The 15388-nt window shown below is 43.9% G+C and overlaps 1 protein-coding gene and 1 non-coding gene across 3 annotated transcripts; one reads left to right on the top strand and one right to left on the bottom strand.

Annotated features, from left to right (window-relative positions):
- Positions 1–3501: 3501 nt before the first annotated feature.
- Positions 3502–3715, bottom strand: LOC125394653 (small nucleolar RNA U3). The gene has a single exon (XR_007230283.1). It is a non-coding gene; the product is annotated as a small nucleolar RNA U3 (small nucleolar RNA).
- An 824-nt stretch (positions 3716–4539) lies between these two features.
- Positions 4540–14995, top strand: Gtf3c6 (general transcription factor IIIC subunit 6). 2 transcript variants are annotated; one of them, XM_048425294.3, is made up of 6 exons: positions 4540–4691; positions 5032–5112; positions 7983–8046; positions 8138–8182; positions 12498–12611; positions 14509–14995. In XM_048425294.3, the coding sequence occupies exons 1-6, from the start codon at positions 4599–4601 to the stop codon at positions 14796–14798; spliced, it is 687 nt and encodes a 228-aa protein (XP_048281251.1). In that variant the 5' UTR covers positions 4540–4598; the 3' UTR covers positions 14799–14995. The 2 variants fall into 2 exon arrangements, with proteins under 2 accessions (XP_048281251.1, XP_048281250.1); XM_048425293.3 differs by lacking the exon at positions 4540–4691 and adding an exon at positions 4751–4939.
- The last annotated feature ends 393 nt before the right edge of the window (positions 14996–15388 follow it).

Raw genomic sequence — 15388 nt, forward strand, 5'->3', positions numbered from 1 at the left:
TCAGTGGGCAATCCTGTGGAGTCATTTCTTTCTTCTCATTCCAGGACTGAACTCTCTTTGCTAGGTTTGCATGGTAAGCGCCTTCCCTTCTGAACCACTGTTGTGGAATATTAGTTTCGCTATGGAAAGATGTGGTGTGCTTGTTTATGCTGTGGAATATCAGCTTAACTACGTGAAGATATACTGCGATGGTTATGGTGCATTTGGCGATTCTTTAAGAGTGTGTTGCTTTTTTTCATGCTGTATTGTCTAACTACGTAAGGATATGTTGCAGTTTCACCTTGCCTGCTTAAGGTACCTGATTGGTCTAACAAAAAGCTGAATGGTCAATAGCTAGGCAAAGGAGAGAAAGGCAGGGCTGGCAGGCAGAGAGAAAAGGGGAGCCAGCCAGCCAGCTGGGGACCAATCAGCCAGACATGGGGGAAGCATGATGAACAGGATGTAGAGGAGGGGAAGGAGCCTTGGGACAACTAAAAAACCATAAAAAAGCTGGAAGCACGCATAAGCTAAGGTTGAGCATTCATAATTAATAATGTCTCCATGTCGCGATTTGGAAGCTGGCGGTCCAAGAAAGTCTGCTACGCGCCATGTTACTGGTCCCTTAGTTTACTTTAAAAAATAACTACTTTTACTATTTTGAATTATGTGAAAGCATGTGTGGTTGCATGTAGACACGTGCATGGGAGTGCAGGTGTCTGCAGAGGCACCAGATCCCCTGAATATGGAGTTGCTCTTGCTGCAGAACCCTCTTCAGTCCCCCGAGTTTACTTTGGAAACAGGCTTTCACATAAGCCAGAATGGCATCGGACTTGTTATGTAGCCAAGGATGATCTTGAACTTCTGTTTGCTTGCTCACTGTGAGCTCTGGCTGGTCTGGAACTCACAGAGATCTGCCTGCCTCTGCCTCCCAAATTCTGGTACTAAATAAAGACTTGTATCACCACACCCAGCTGACCTTGAACTTCTGATCCTCCGACCGACCTCCAGTTCTTACTGAGATTGGAGGGCTGTACTGTCATTCTTGGTTTTATTGGTGTTGAGGATCAAACCTACGGCTTCAGGCATTCTACCGTCTAGTTCACATCTCCAGCTGTCCTTGGCTCAGTTTTTTTTCTTTTTATTAAGACAGGAGTCAGTGAGATGGCTTGCAGTGGTTCTCAAATGTCCTAAAGCTGCAGCCCTCTAATACAGTTATGGTGACCTCTCCAATCATACAATTATTTTGTTGCTACTTCATAACTAATTTTGTTACTGTTATGAATTACAATATAAATATTTGATATACAAGATATCTGATATTCATCCCCAAAGGAGCTGTGACCTCTAACCACTGGTTTAGAGAGTAAGTATTGCGACTCTCTGAAGACCTGAGCTCTATTCCTGGAACCTACGTAAAGGTAGGAGAGAAACAGCCCTACAAACTTGTCTTCTGACACCCACGTTTGAATTGTTTCAGGTATGTACGTGCCCAAACACATGTACCACACATGCATGTGCACATATGCACTGGTAGTAAATGAAATTGAAAATTTAAATATGTGTCATTTATTTATTTATTTTGGTTTTTCAAGAAAGGGTTTCTCTATGTAGTGCTGACTGTCCTGGAACTTGTTCTAAAGACGAGACTGACTTCAAACTCAGAGATAGCTTACCTCTGCCTTCTGAGTGCTGGGATCACAGGGATTCACCACCACTGCCCAGGCCGTGTATTTTATTTTATTTTAAAGATAGGTTCCGGGTAAGTTTCCCAGGTTGGTCATTTTGTAATCCTTCTGCTTCCCCCTCCTGTGTAGGGGATTAGAGGTGTATGCACAGCCAGCCTCCAAGTGCTGGGATTAAAGGCGTGCCACCACCACCACCTGGTTCATAGATGACCTTGAACATGTGATCCCCCTGCATTCCTGCAGAGATCACAGGCGTGCAGCACCATGCCCTATTTAGGTACAGCTAGGGATGAACTCAGGGTGTCCTGCATGTTAGGCAAGCGCTCTGCTAACTGAGCCACATCCCTTAATTGGAGTCAGAGAAATCTCATGACTCTCACATCTTAAACAGTTATGCAAATTTTATGATCTCCTCCATCCCCATCCCCCTCCCACCCCGTTTCTTTTGAACAGAATCTCAATGTGCAGCTTTGAGTGGTCTGGAATTCATTATGTAAACCAGTCTGGCCTCAGAAGCACAGAGATTCATTCACCTGCCCCTTCGTCACAAATGCTGGTATTGAAGGCCGATGCCACCATATCCAGCTATTTTTGTTTTAATGTGTGTTTGACAGACACCTATACACATAAAAGTAATAAAGCAAAAATAATTAAAGAATTAAATTTTAAACTGGGCAGTGGTGGTGTACACCTTTAATCCCAGCACTTGGGAAGCAGAAACAGGCAGATCTCTATGAATTTGAGGCCAGCCTGGTCTACAGAGTGAGTTCCGGGACAGGCTCCAAAGCTACAGAGAAATCCTGTCTCGACCCCACCCCCACCCCAAAAATTACTTTCACAACTATTAGTGCTCTCTAGTAAGCTGGAATACTTAACATGATCTCAGTATTTAGTTGTACATGGCTGCTGGCAATGGCTCTTTGCTATTGTGATCTGGTAGAGTAGTATTCCAACTCGGTTTCTTGGGCCAGAGCATCAGTACCGCGTTATTTACTGGGGTGAAAATGTTCACTTGCTATCTGGAGAAGCCTTCCAACTCACTGTGATGCCGCTGAAATTTGAAGAAGTCTTACTTACCCAACACTTAGTAACCGCCCCGCCCCATTGGCGGTTGGACCAAGGGTTTCAAAGGTGCCAGGCGAACGCTCTACCACTGAGCTATGTTCTCAGCCTTGCACTTCGTTTTCTCATGCAAGTAACGTATACGTTTAAAACAAACAAAAGCGTACTGTTTCTGAAAATAAAACTACTGAAACAGGACTTTAACCCTAAAGGTACGTTTACTAGAATTCTGCTAAGAAATAGATTTTTCATTCAGGCTTTTAAGAGCAAGCAGGAGCAGACTTAGTTAAATCACTTGTCGCCCCCGGGTGGCATATTCTAAATATCGCACCCAATATCATTTAAAAACACAGAAATGGCACGCTGTGCTCTTCCTAATTGCCCCTATTTACTAATTCAGGCTAATAGCGCCCCTCACAGACTTTCTCCCCAAGTAACTTCAATTATGGTTTCAAAAGACCTAGTTTGGCACGTTACTAATAGGAGATTCTTTAAGAATTCTTTTTTTTTTTAAAGAAAAAAAATCTTTGAACACACACACTCGGAAGGCAGAGGCGGGCCGATCTCTGTAAATTCGAGGCCAGCTTGGTCTACAAAAATTGACTCCGGGACAGGCTCCAATGCTATAGGGAGATCCTATCTCAAAATACCAAAAACGAAAAAAAAAAACCATAAAAATGGTACCAGCACCCGAGCCACACAACAGCCGTACGTACACAGTTAGGATGCATAGTTAAACGAAACCAAACTGACTTTGAACCAAAAATAAAAAGAAACCACTCAGACTGCATTCTCCCCCTCCACTCTCCCAAAGAGAGAGCAGAACGATCATCAATGGCAGGTAGCAGTTGCACGAAGCAACACTAAGAGCCGGCTTCACGCTCAGGGGAGAATGCTCTGTCTCCTCCTCGTGGTTTCGGGTGCTCTACACAGTCAGAGAAACTTCTCTAGTAACGAACTATAGAAATGATCCCTGAAAGTATAGTCTTAAAGTTCCTGCTGTCCACCGCTGTCTAGTCACATCTGGCAGTACATTTTACACTGATGGTGACATTGCATCAGTCCATTTCCCCGGCTCCGTCGCCGCCGTCGGTAATATTCTCTCCGAAGAAATAGCAGACACATGTATTTTCAAAGTGATATTCATACTTTCTTTGAAAAATAAATCATTCTAAATATTATGAATTGTAAGGCACTCAAATTTAAAGTTCTAATTAGCATATTACGGGCAACAGCCAATCACGCTAGTGTATTCAGGCAAACAAAACCGCTTCCGGTCCAGTTTAAAGATAAAGGGTGTGTGCGGCTTCTCAGGTTGCATTTTGTTGAGACTGGTTTTGCTTAGTAACCTTTGCTCTTCGGTTTCCACCCAGCCCCAGTCTTCCCAGTGCAACATTCGGTAGCATCAGCGCTGGACGTACTAGCCTACACTTGGTGCTAGCCAGCCTGGCCTTGGATTTACATTAATAATCCTGCTTTAGCCTTCTTAGCAGCTGCTGGGATGACAGTGTAGGCAAGCACTTGGTTCTCCAGGCTTAAATGCGACACGCGATGTACGTGAGGTTTAGTTTCTAGCTTAATCCGGCAGGGAGGGAGAGGCAGATGCTTGCGTGCATGCTCTGCTACTCACTGAGTTCTGGGCAGCCTGAGCTCTACGAACCACGTTCTCCCAAGGGGGTAAAAAAAAAAATCGCAATTCCCCAAGCTCGAAAGCTCGCAGTGTGCAGAGCCTTCCCGTAGCTCTTCTGCGGACGCCTGGCGTGGCCATCTTGCTTTCTGGCGAGGCGTTCGTGCGTCGTGAGCGGCAGTAGCCGGATATGGGGCACCGCTGCCCGTATCCAAGATGGCGGCCCCGGGTGGGCGTGGCCAGTGATGGCGTCTCAGAGCGTGCGAGCTATGGCGGCTGCGGTGGATCCGAGTTGGGAGGACGAGGATGAGGAGGAGGAAGAGGAGATAGAGGAGGCTGTAAGCGTGGGTCGAAGGCCTTCAGCATTGGCGGTCATAGCTGTGCCAAGCCCGGTTGGGGAAAAGAGTCCCGGATGCGGACGGCGGGAGGGAGGCCCGGAGACTGCTCCCTCTCAGACCCTGGGGCACGAGAAGCGGGGAGCTCTAACCCCAGTACTAGTCTACCCATTCTAGAAAGAATAGAGACGGTCTTGGGAGTTCCGCGGGTAATCTGCTTCCACCAGAGACTACATCCAGTTTACACAAAGGTGGCATCGTTAAATTTTGATTTGGGGCATTTCTGTTTATTGTCCCTTGCTCACTGGCAGTGTACCATACTAACTTTTCTTTCTTTCGCCAGGAGCAATTTGTTCTGGTAGAGTTGTCAGGAATTATTGATTCAGACTTTCTCTCCAAATGTGAAAATAAATGCAAGATTTTGGTGAGTCTTAGAATTTGGGCAATGTTGTAGATTTTCATTCTTTCGAGTTCAGCGAATGTTGTAGATTTTCTTTTCCTTTCTTCTCTCTCTCTCTCTCTCTCTCTCTCTCTCTCTCTCTCTCTCTCTCTCTCTCTCTCTTCTCTCTCGTTTTTTTCAAGACAGAGTTTCTCTTTGTAGCCCAGACTGTCCTGGAGCTTACCGTGTAGACCAGACTGGCCTGGAACTGAAATCTTCCTGCTACTGCCTCCTGAGTGCTGGGATTAAAGGAATGTGCCACCACCGCCTGGCATTTTTCTCATAGTTAAAACAGGAATGAAGGGGATGGACTTATCCACAAAAATAAATATGCTCATTCCACCTTACAAAGCTTAAGGGACCGTTCTAGAGGAACAGGGTAATGGGTGATTCTATGGAGTAAGGAAATGCCTGCTTCGTTGCCTGAATGTATGGCTGGAGAGAATGTAAAGAGCAAAAGATAACATTTTGTTTGGAACTTTGGACAAAAGCCTCATCCAGTGCTGTACCTAAGCAGAGCCTGTCTTCTTTCTAGTAGGCCTAGCCTCAGTTCCATCCTCCAGTGGTACCACAGTCAAGAGTACTAGTCTGGTCCCAGACTCTGGTCTAAGTGTGGACATGTATACTGTGTGGCCAGGCCAGTTGCTCAGCACCCACGTTACCTGCTTCTCTCAAGTGTCTGCACATGACAACAGGCAGAGCCTCTGGTGTATCTCCATGGCTCACACCCAAGCCTCACCCATCAGACTATATGAAACAGCATGAAAGTTGGCTGTCGTGGTACACCCTGTAATGCCAGCATTGGAGAGTCTAAGACAGGCAGATCAGTGTTCAGTGACATCCTTAATGACAAAGTAAATTCTAGGCCAGCTTGAGCTACAGGGAGCCTTGTCTTTAAAAATCCTGAAGAAGCTAGGTAGTGGTGGGACACGCCTTTAATTTCAGCGCTTGGGAGGCAGAGGCAGGTGACTCTCTATGAGTTTGAGGCAGCCTCGTCTACAAACTGGGTTCCTGTAGAACCAGGACTGTTACACACAGAGGAAACTCTGTCTTAAAAAAACCAACAAGCCAGGAGGTGGTGGTGCATACCTTTAATCCCAGCCCTAGGGAGGCAGAAGCAGGCGGATCTCTGTGAGTTCACCCTCGTATACCAGAATGAGAGCCAGGACTACAGAGAAGCCCTGTCTCAAAAAATTAATAAGATAAACTTTAAAAAACAAAAGCAAAAACCCCCAAAACAGGGGCTGGAGAGATGGCTCAGAGGTTAAGGACACTGCCTGTTCCTCCAGAGGACCAATTCACATGAAATAAAGTTTTAAAAAATTAAAAAAACAAAAACCAGATTTGACACGTCTTTAGTACCAGCAGTTTAGAGGCAGAGGCAGGTGGACAGAGAAACCCTGTCTCAAAAAACAAAACAAAACAAAAAAGTAAACTTAAAAAGTGTGTAATAATTGTGTGTACACAACAGGTTTCATTCTGATAATCTTTTTTTTAGATGCATACAACAAAGATTTTTATTTCAATTATTCACAAAACAATATTGCAACATTTTATAAAAATATTAAGTCTTAGGTTATCATTATTTATTTAAAAAAAGTGTTTGTGCTAGAAGGCTGGTTTTGCCAACTCTTCTTTTTTGGTAAGGGTTAAAGTTCCAAGTTTAGACAAAAAAGATGAAAGCTGTTGGGAAAAAAAATCTTCAAATGTATAAAACTGTTTCTTTTCTTGACAGTTTAAAAATACATAGCAATTTAAACTGAATACACATTAAGTTTGTGTTGTATTCTTACAACACTAACTGCCCCATTCAATTCATTTAACATCTAAAGAATGTCATCAACTTTTCCTGCCTTATTTTTCTGATCAGAATTAGTATATAAACATAATTACCCTTTGAAGACTGCTTAGAAAAACTACTGATAATCTTATACATGCACATAATATACTCGATCATAATCACCCATCTCCCCTCGGCCTTCCTTTTCCCCAGTAGTTCCTGACAAGGGCTGATGTAATAGAGGATGGCCATGAACTCAAGTTTGTAGCTAAGGCTGTCTTTGAACTTGATTCTCCTACTTTTACTTCTTGAGTGCTAGGATTACCGGTATGTGCCACCATACCTGACATTACTTTTCTTTCTTTCCTTTTTTTTTTTTTTGTGATTACATTTATTTATTTTTGTGTGTGACTGTATGCGTGCCACAGTATTCCTGTGGAGGAGGTCAGAGGACAGCTTGTAGGAGTCAGTTTTCTACTTCCACCATGTGGGTTCTGGGGATTGAACTCAGGTCATCAGGTTTGACAGCGAGCACCTACCTGAGTGATCTTGATGGCCCTTGAGATTTTGTTTTGTTTTGTTGTGTGTTTTTTTTTTCTTTTTTTGGAGACATGGTTGCATATGTAGCCTGAGCTGGCCCCCGATCTTGCCATCCTGGAACTCATTCTGCAGACTAGCCTGGTGTCAAGCTCAGATGGCCTGTCTTTGCTTTCCAGGTGCTGGGATTAAAGGCATGCCCCACCACACCTGGTCCAAAGAGCCCTGGCTGTCCTGGAACTTGCTCTGTAGATCAGGCTAGCCTCTGCCTCCTGAGTGCTGGGATTAAAGGCATGCCCCAACACACCCAACTCCGAGGGCATTTTTAGGGGGTTGGGGGTGGTTCAAGATGGTTTCTCTGTGAAACAGTCCTGGCTTGTCCTGGAACTCACTTTGTAGACCAGGCTGGTCTCAAACTCACTGACAGAGTGTCCACCTCTGCCTCTTGAGTGCTGGGATTAAAGGTGTGCACCACCACCACCTGGCTTCAAGGGAAATTTCCTAATGATGGTATTTTATGCCCTTTAATCTGTTGTAGGGAATTGACACTGAGAGGCCCATCCTGCAAGTAGACAGCTACGTGTTTGCCGGGGAGTATGAAGGTAGGAGGATGCGGATCTACAAGCTCCTTTGTCATATGGCTTTCAGAGTATTTCTGCTATCTCTCCTAATTTGCCTTACATTTTCCTGCAGATACTCTTGGGACCTGTGTTATATTTGAAGAAGGTGTTGAACGTGGTAAGTCATTGCTATGCTAGACTAATTCTCTACAGATTATTTCGAATTTACTGTGTGTTTTGATTTTTGTTTTTTGTTTTATTTTATTGTTGCTTAATATCAGGTCAGCTGTAGCTCAGACTGGCTTTGAACTCACAATCCTCCTGCACCCTTAGTGCTGGGATTATAGCCTCGATACACAGTAGCACGAATTCTAATGGTTCTTAATAAAAACCCTGAGCCAGATATTAGGGAGTGAAAGCCAAGAGGTCAGAGAAGCCGTGCAGCCAGTCGCTAGAGAGGTCTTCTGCCTCTGCAGACGCCTCAGACCAAGAGGACAATCCTGTCCCCTGACTGCATACTCAGACCGCACTGAGCTCCTGTCTCCTTCTGCCTTTTTTTTTTACATTTTTTTTTATTTTGTTGATATTTATTGAGCTCAACATTTTTCTCTGCTCCCCTCCTTGCCTCTCCCCTCCCCGCTTCAATCCTCCCCGAAGGTCCCCATGTTCCCAATTTACTCAGGAGATCTTGTCTTTTTCTTTCTACTTCCCATGTAGATTAGATCTGTGTAAGTCTCTCTTAGTGTCCGCATTGTTGTCTAAATTCTCTGGGATTGTGGTTTGTAGGCTGGCTTTCTTTGCTTTATGTTTAAAAACCACCTATGAGTGAGTACATGTGATAATTGATTTTCTGTCTGGGTTACCTCACTCAAAATAATGTTTCCTAGCTCCATCCATTTTCCTGCAAAATTCAAGATGTCGTTATTTTTGTCTGCTGTGTAGTAATTGTGTAAATGTGCCACATTTTTCTTATCCATTCTTCAGTCGAGGGGCATTTAGGTTGTTTCCAGGTTCTGGCTATGACAAACAATGCTGCTATGAACATCCTTGAGCACAAGTCCTTGTGGCACGATTGAGCATCCTTTGGGTATATACCCAAAAGTGGTATTACTGGGTCTTGAGGAAGGTTGTTTCCTAATTTTCTGAGAAATTGCCACACTGACATCCAAAGGAGGTGTACCAGCTTACATTCCCACCAGCAATGCAGAAGTGTTCCCTTTTCCCCCACAGCCTCTCCAGCATAAGTTGTCATCAGTGTTTTTGATCTTGGCCATTCTTACAGGCGTAAAATGGAATCTCAGAGTTGTTTTGATTTGCATTTCGCTGATGACTTTCAGACATTTTAGATTCCTCTGTTGAGAGTTCTCTGTTTAGGTCTGTACTCTACTTTTTTTTATTGGATTATGTGATCTTTTGGTGTCCAATTTCTTGAGGATTTTTATATACTTTGGAGATCAGACCTCTGTCTGATGTGGGGTTAGTGAAGATCTTTTCCCATTCTGTAGGCTGTCGTTTTGTCTTGTTGAACATGTCCTTTGCTTTAGAGAAGCTTTTCATTTTCAGGAGGACCCATTTTTTAATTGTTTCTCTCAGTGTCTGTGCTCTGGGGTTATATTTAGGAAGTGGTTCCCTGTGCCAGTGTATTCAAATGTACTTCCCACTTTCTCTTCTATAAGGTTCAGTGTGGCTGACTTTATGTTGAGGTCTTTGATCCATTTGGACTTGAGTTTTGTGCATGGTGATAGATATGGGTCTATTTTCATTTTTCTACATGTTGATATACAGTTATGCCAGCCACTTGTTAAATATGCTTTCTTTTTTCCATTTGATATTTTTTGCTTCTTTATCAAAGATCAGATGTTCGAAGATGTGTTGATTGATATCTGGGTCTTCTATTCGGTTCCATTGGTCCTCCTGTCTGTTCTTATGCCAATACCAGGCTGTTTTCAGTACTGTAGCTCTGTAGTAGAGTTTGAAGTCAGGGATTGTGATGCCTCCAGAAGTCCTTTTATTGCACAGGACTTGGAATACAGTTTAAAGTGTTAACAGAAACTGGATCTGTGGCACAGCTTCTGATTGCAGTGAGTCAGGAGGCCAAGGCAGGAGGTTGTGAGTTCAAGGCCTGACTGAGTTATATAGTGAGATTCTTACTCACAGGCAAAGAGTTACAGCTTAGTGGCAGAGTGTGTGTGCAGCCTGTGGGAAGTCTGTGTGCAGCCCCTAGTACCTCAGCAAACTCCCTCAACATATGAGTAGAGCCCCTGTGTGCTCAGTTCCTCGCTTATGCCCTTTCCTCTGTCTCCACAAATAATCACCGTTTTGAATTTGACATTTCTTTTGCCTATAACCAATTTTATATTCCATATATGTGAATTTTCAAACTTGAGACTGGGGCTTAGCTTTGTGGTAGATCTAAATTATAACATACCTTACAAGATAGTCTCTATTTTTTTATTTAGCTATATTTTGAGGTTTATACCTGATGATATATAGTGTGCGTTTATTTTCCTGTTGTGTAGTACTCCATTTGGAGACTAGTATGTTCTGTAGTTCGTTCCCACTGTGAGTATAAGCTGATACCCAGTTCAACTGTATAAAATCACCAATAGTTAATTGCTACTATTTTTTTCTTTTTAATTTTTTTTTTTTTTGATACAGGGTTTCTCTGTGTAGTCTTTGCTGTCTGAGAACTCACTCTTTAGACCCGGCTGGCCTCATGTTCAGAGATCCTCCTGCCTCTGCCACTGAGTGCTGGGGTGCTGGGGTTCAAGGTGAGCTCGTGCACCACTCAGCTTCTTTTGTTTTTTTGAGGCAGGGTTTCTCTCTCTAGTCCTGGCTGTTCTGGAACTCTGTTTTATAGACCAGGCTGGCCTTGAACTCAGGGATCTTGCTGCCCCTGCCTCCTGAGTGTTGGAATTAAAGATGTGCACCACCACACACAGCTAATAGCTACTCTTTGTCATCTTCTATATGTTAGTTCTAAAGGATATATACATTATTTATATGTTCATTTGATCATTTGATCCTTACCATAATTCAGTGAACAAGATACTTTCTGTATGTTTGGAAGCAGCCTCAGTACAGGGTGGCCTGGAATTCTCTGTGTTTCCCAGGCAGGACTTAAATTCTGCTATTTTCTGAGCCTCCCAAGTGCCCGCATCGGTGCCATCTTCGTGTTCCTTCGTAGCTGGAGAAAGCACAGGTGTCAGCAGCAGTCTCAGATTCACACAGGAGTGAGTGGCGGGGCCAGGGTTTGAATGTAGCTTGGTTTCAGGGCTCACTTTCATTTTCTCTTAATGATGTTGGGGACTGAACTATAGATTTGCATATCTTGTCCCTGGCTGACTTCAGACTTGTGACCCTCCTGTCTCAGCCTTCTGAGTGCTTCGCTATACAGCCATGCATTTCTTAATGTTCTTAACCATACTGAATACCTCACTATGAATGTGTGCTGCCATGCATTCTTTATGTGTGTCTTTGTGTGTACAGGTAAACAACTTTCTCCAAACTTTATATCTAGAACTAGATTGAGCAAAGGAAAGAAATAGATTTAATAAGAGGCTGGGGTTGTAGCTCTCCTCTAGAACATTTGCATAGCACGTGGGAGGCCTTAGCCACAATTACCCAGCACCAAAAAATAAATGTAAAAAGAGGGGTGGAGGAGAATAAAAATGGAATGTATGCTATCTTCAACTAAATGAGCAGCTTGAACTACATGGAAATTCTAAGTTTAATTATTAGCAATAGCCGGGCAGTGGTGGCGCATGCCTTTAATCCCAGCAGAGGCAGGTGGATCTCTGTGAGTTTGAGGTCAGCCTAGTCTACAGAGTGAGTTCCAGGACAGCCATGGGTACACAGAGAAACCCTGTCTTGAAAAAGCAAAAAGGAAAGAAAAGAAAAGAAGAAAAAAATATTAGCAATAGCTAGACTTCATATGGTTCAGATGTCTAGACGCCATCATGATGAGCTCCATCATGCAGGAGCTCACACTTGGCAGAGCAGTATGTGGAAGTTTGTGGTGTCTCCTGTCTTTGGTCCAGTGTCTCATTTTCTCACCTGTCTGGGTCTACAATCTTTAAAAGTTGTAGTTCTAGGCAGCAATATCAGAGCAGTTTTTCCCAGGCTTTTCTAACTGGGAACATCCCCGCTCAATCCTCTTGCTTCGAGTAGGGCATTTGGTTCTGGTCCTTCATTTGGGTGATGGGATTGTTGACATATTGTCCTGCAGGCCAACTCCTGACCCCTATTTCCCATGTTAGGGCTTGAGTCTACCCTGCCTGTTGCCTTAATCTCTGTTTTCATGTTTCTGGCCTCATGGCTGTTTGGGTCTGAGTCTGTTGTGCCTTTGAGTGACCGTGTTATCTGTCATTTCTTTGCGTGTGGGACAGGAGTGATGAGTCACAGTGTGACTTCCCGTGCTGTCTCCATAGGAAGTAGTTGAGTACTTGATGTGATGGCGTGAAGCAGCATAATAAGACCATTTTATGTCCTAGTGGAGCCGGAAGGGGCCGACAGAACAGTGCTGAAGTACAAGTGCCACACCATGAAGAAGCTCAGCATGACGAGGACACTGCTGACAGAAAAGAAGGAAGGAGAAGAAAACATAGGTTCGTTGACTCCATTCTTTGAAGATGGTGCTCTTGGGCTGGGAACTGAACTAAGTGGTCAAGAACCCTTGCCCAGCGTTTGTGAGGCCCTTGGATCAATGCCTAGTACTAGCCGGATGTGGTGGCATATGCTTGTAATCCCAGTGCTTTGCGGGGTGGGGGAAGGCAGCTGAAGATCAGGAGTTCAAGGCCAGACTCAGCTACTTGGCAAGTGGAAGGAAGTGTGAGCTCAAACACTGTCTTGAGTATCATACATAAACAGACAAAAGCAAGTGGGTGATCTTGGTATGGGCTTTGGCAGTGGGTGATACATTGCTATCAGGATATTCCTTGGACTTACAGAGATAGCTATATTAATAAACTATAGTATATTAAAATTTAGCACTGCATTGGGTGTGTGGCTGTTAGGTACAATCCCAGTACTTGGGAGGCCAGGCCAGGCTCAGAGTTCTTCCTTTTGCTTTCGTGCCACAGACTTCCATTGTCTTCCGATGTCCTCCTGCCCCTCTGTTTATGCCTCCCTCGCCATCCCCTTTCTACTTTCATGTCCTAGAAACACAGGCAAATTTGGATTCCACATATGAGGGCAGGCATGCAATATGTGTTTTTCTCATCAAGCTTATTTTGTTTAAAAATGAGTTTTAGGGTTCTAGTTGTATCCATTTTCCTACATATATCAACTTAATTCTTATTTATAGCTAAATAAATAACATTACTTTCTGTATTGTATATGTACACCCCCCCCCCATTTCTTTAGACAGGAATCCTTGCAGCCCAGGTTGGGTAATTTCTGCTCCTCCTCCTGTCACCACCTCCCTAGCACTGGGATTACAGACGCGCTGCCTCTCCCTTTCCGAGTGCTGGGCAATGCAGGCAAAGCTCAATCCTCAGCACCCTTGCAAGGGCCTGTGCCTTTAACCCCAGCACTGGGGAGGCAGACACAGGAGGACAGGCTTGCTGCCCAGTCGGTCTACCTGGATCAGTGAGTTCCAGGTTCAGGGAGAGACCTCCTCTCCAAAGTTGGGTGCAGACTGATTAAGGAAGATGTCCCATGTCTACTTTTGACCTTATACATAATGTATATTTTCACACATACATATATACCACACACAAAGATATTAAAGTTTAAAATTTTTTAAATTGTTATTGGCAGCAGTGGCTTGAACAGATATGAACGTGAGAGGACAACTCTGGGTCCGTTCTGTCATCCCACTGTAGGGTCTGTGAATCAGACTTATGTAAATCTTTCGTGGCAAGTGCTTTTACCCACTGAACTGTTTTCAAAACCCCACAAATATTAAATAAATAAGTAGACAAATAAATAAACAGGCCAGGCATAGTGGCCCTTTCCTTTAATTCCAGTACTTGGGAGACAGAGGCAGACAGATCTTTATGAGTTCAGGGCCAGTCTAATCCACACAACTAAGACTCCATAGTGAGATTCTGTCTCAAGAAATGAAGATGACATATAATAAAATCATTTTAAAGGTGCTTGACCTGAAGTGAAGAGTCTTCGGAATGAACTTGAGGCATGCAAGGCTGTATCCTCCCTATATTTGTTTATCCCAATGATGGATCTTTAGTTATGGTTCTGTATCTTGGCAGTTGTGAATACTCAGCCATAAACATAGATGTGCAAGTATCTCTGTGCTGAACCGACTCAGCATCCTCCCACTGTGTGTCTAGGAGTGGTACCACTAGACCATTTACTGGTCCTCTTTTTGTAAGGCATTGTCATACTGATTTCTGTAGTGGTCGTACAAATTCACATCCCCACCAGCCCCACGTAACGGCTCTTCATCTGTGCCACATTTGTTGTTGGTTAAGAAAAGAAATATACCTAACTGAAATTTTCTGTTTCTTTCTTATTTGTCCTGCTTATCTCCTGCCCAATTAGATGGTGTAGAATGGCTACAAATGAAGGATAATGATTTCTCCTATAGACCCAACATGATTTGCAGCTTTCTGCATGAAAATGAAGATGAGGCTGTAGTGCCGGCTCCTGACAAATCTGTGGAGTTGGAAGACGAAGAGATTCAGATGGAAAGCAGCGCAGAGCAGACACTCGAGCAGGAGACAGGGCAGCTCTTGGAAGCAGAGGACCCTGGCTCTCCTGGAGACACCCCTGTCGAGATGGAAAGTTCTGTCTTCATGGGAATTCAAGATGGAGATGTTTCTCAGTCATGAACTTTTTAAAAAAGAGGTCTTGTATACAATAATTGCCATGTGGCTTGCAATTGGCTTACCATTTCATTGTTACTGTTGACAGTATATATATTTCCAGTTACAATACAATTTAATGTACCAGAATCACGCAGGACTAGACAAGAATTCGGTTTTTAAAAATAAAACTTACGGGGCTAGAGAGATGGCTCCATAGTTAAGGGCACTGGCTGCTGCTCTTCCAAAGGACCTGACTTCGATTCCCAAGAGGCAGCTTACAGCCATCTGTGGCTCCAGTTCCAGGAGATCTGATGCCTGCCCTGGCCTCGGTCGGCATCAGGTTCTCTCTTACCTGTCTGTGGGTTCTGGAAATCAAAGCCAGGTCATCAGGCTAGCGCAGCAGGTGCTTTCCCTGTGGACCACGTCACAGCCATCTGTCTATATACAGCCCCTTTAAAATATTCATGTGTATGTGTGAGTGTGTTTGTGTGTTCACCACAATCTTTCTGACCTGGTGAAGAGCAATTTGGGTTTCTTGGAACTGGAGTTGGAGATAGTCATGAGCCATGTGGGTGCTGGGTGCTGGAACTGAAGCCCAGTCCTCTCCAAGAGCA

This window comes from Myodes glareolus, chromosome 1, assembly GCF_982192425.1.
Source record: "Myodes glareolus chromosome 1, mMyoGla1.1, whole genome shotgun sequence".
Taxonomy (NCBI): domain Eukaryota; kingdom Metazoa; phylum Chordata; class Mammalia; order Rodentia; family Cricetidae; genus Myodes; species Myodes glareolus.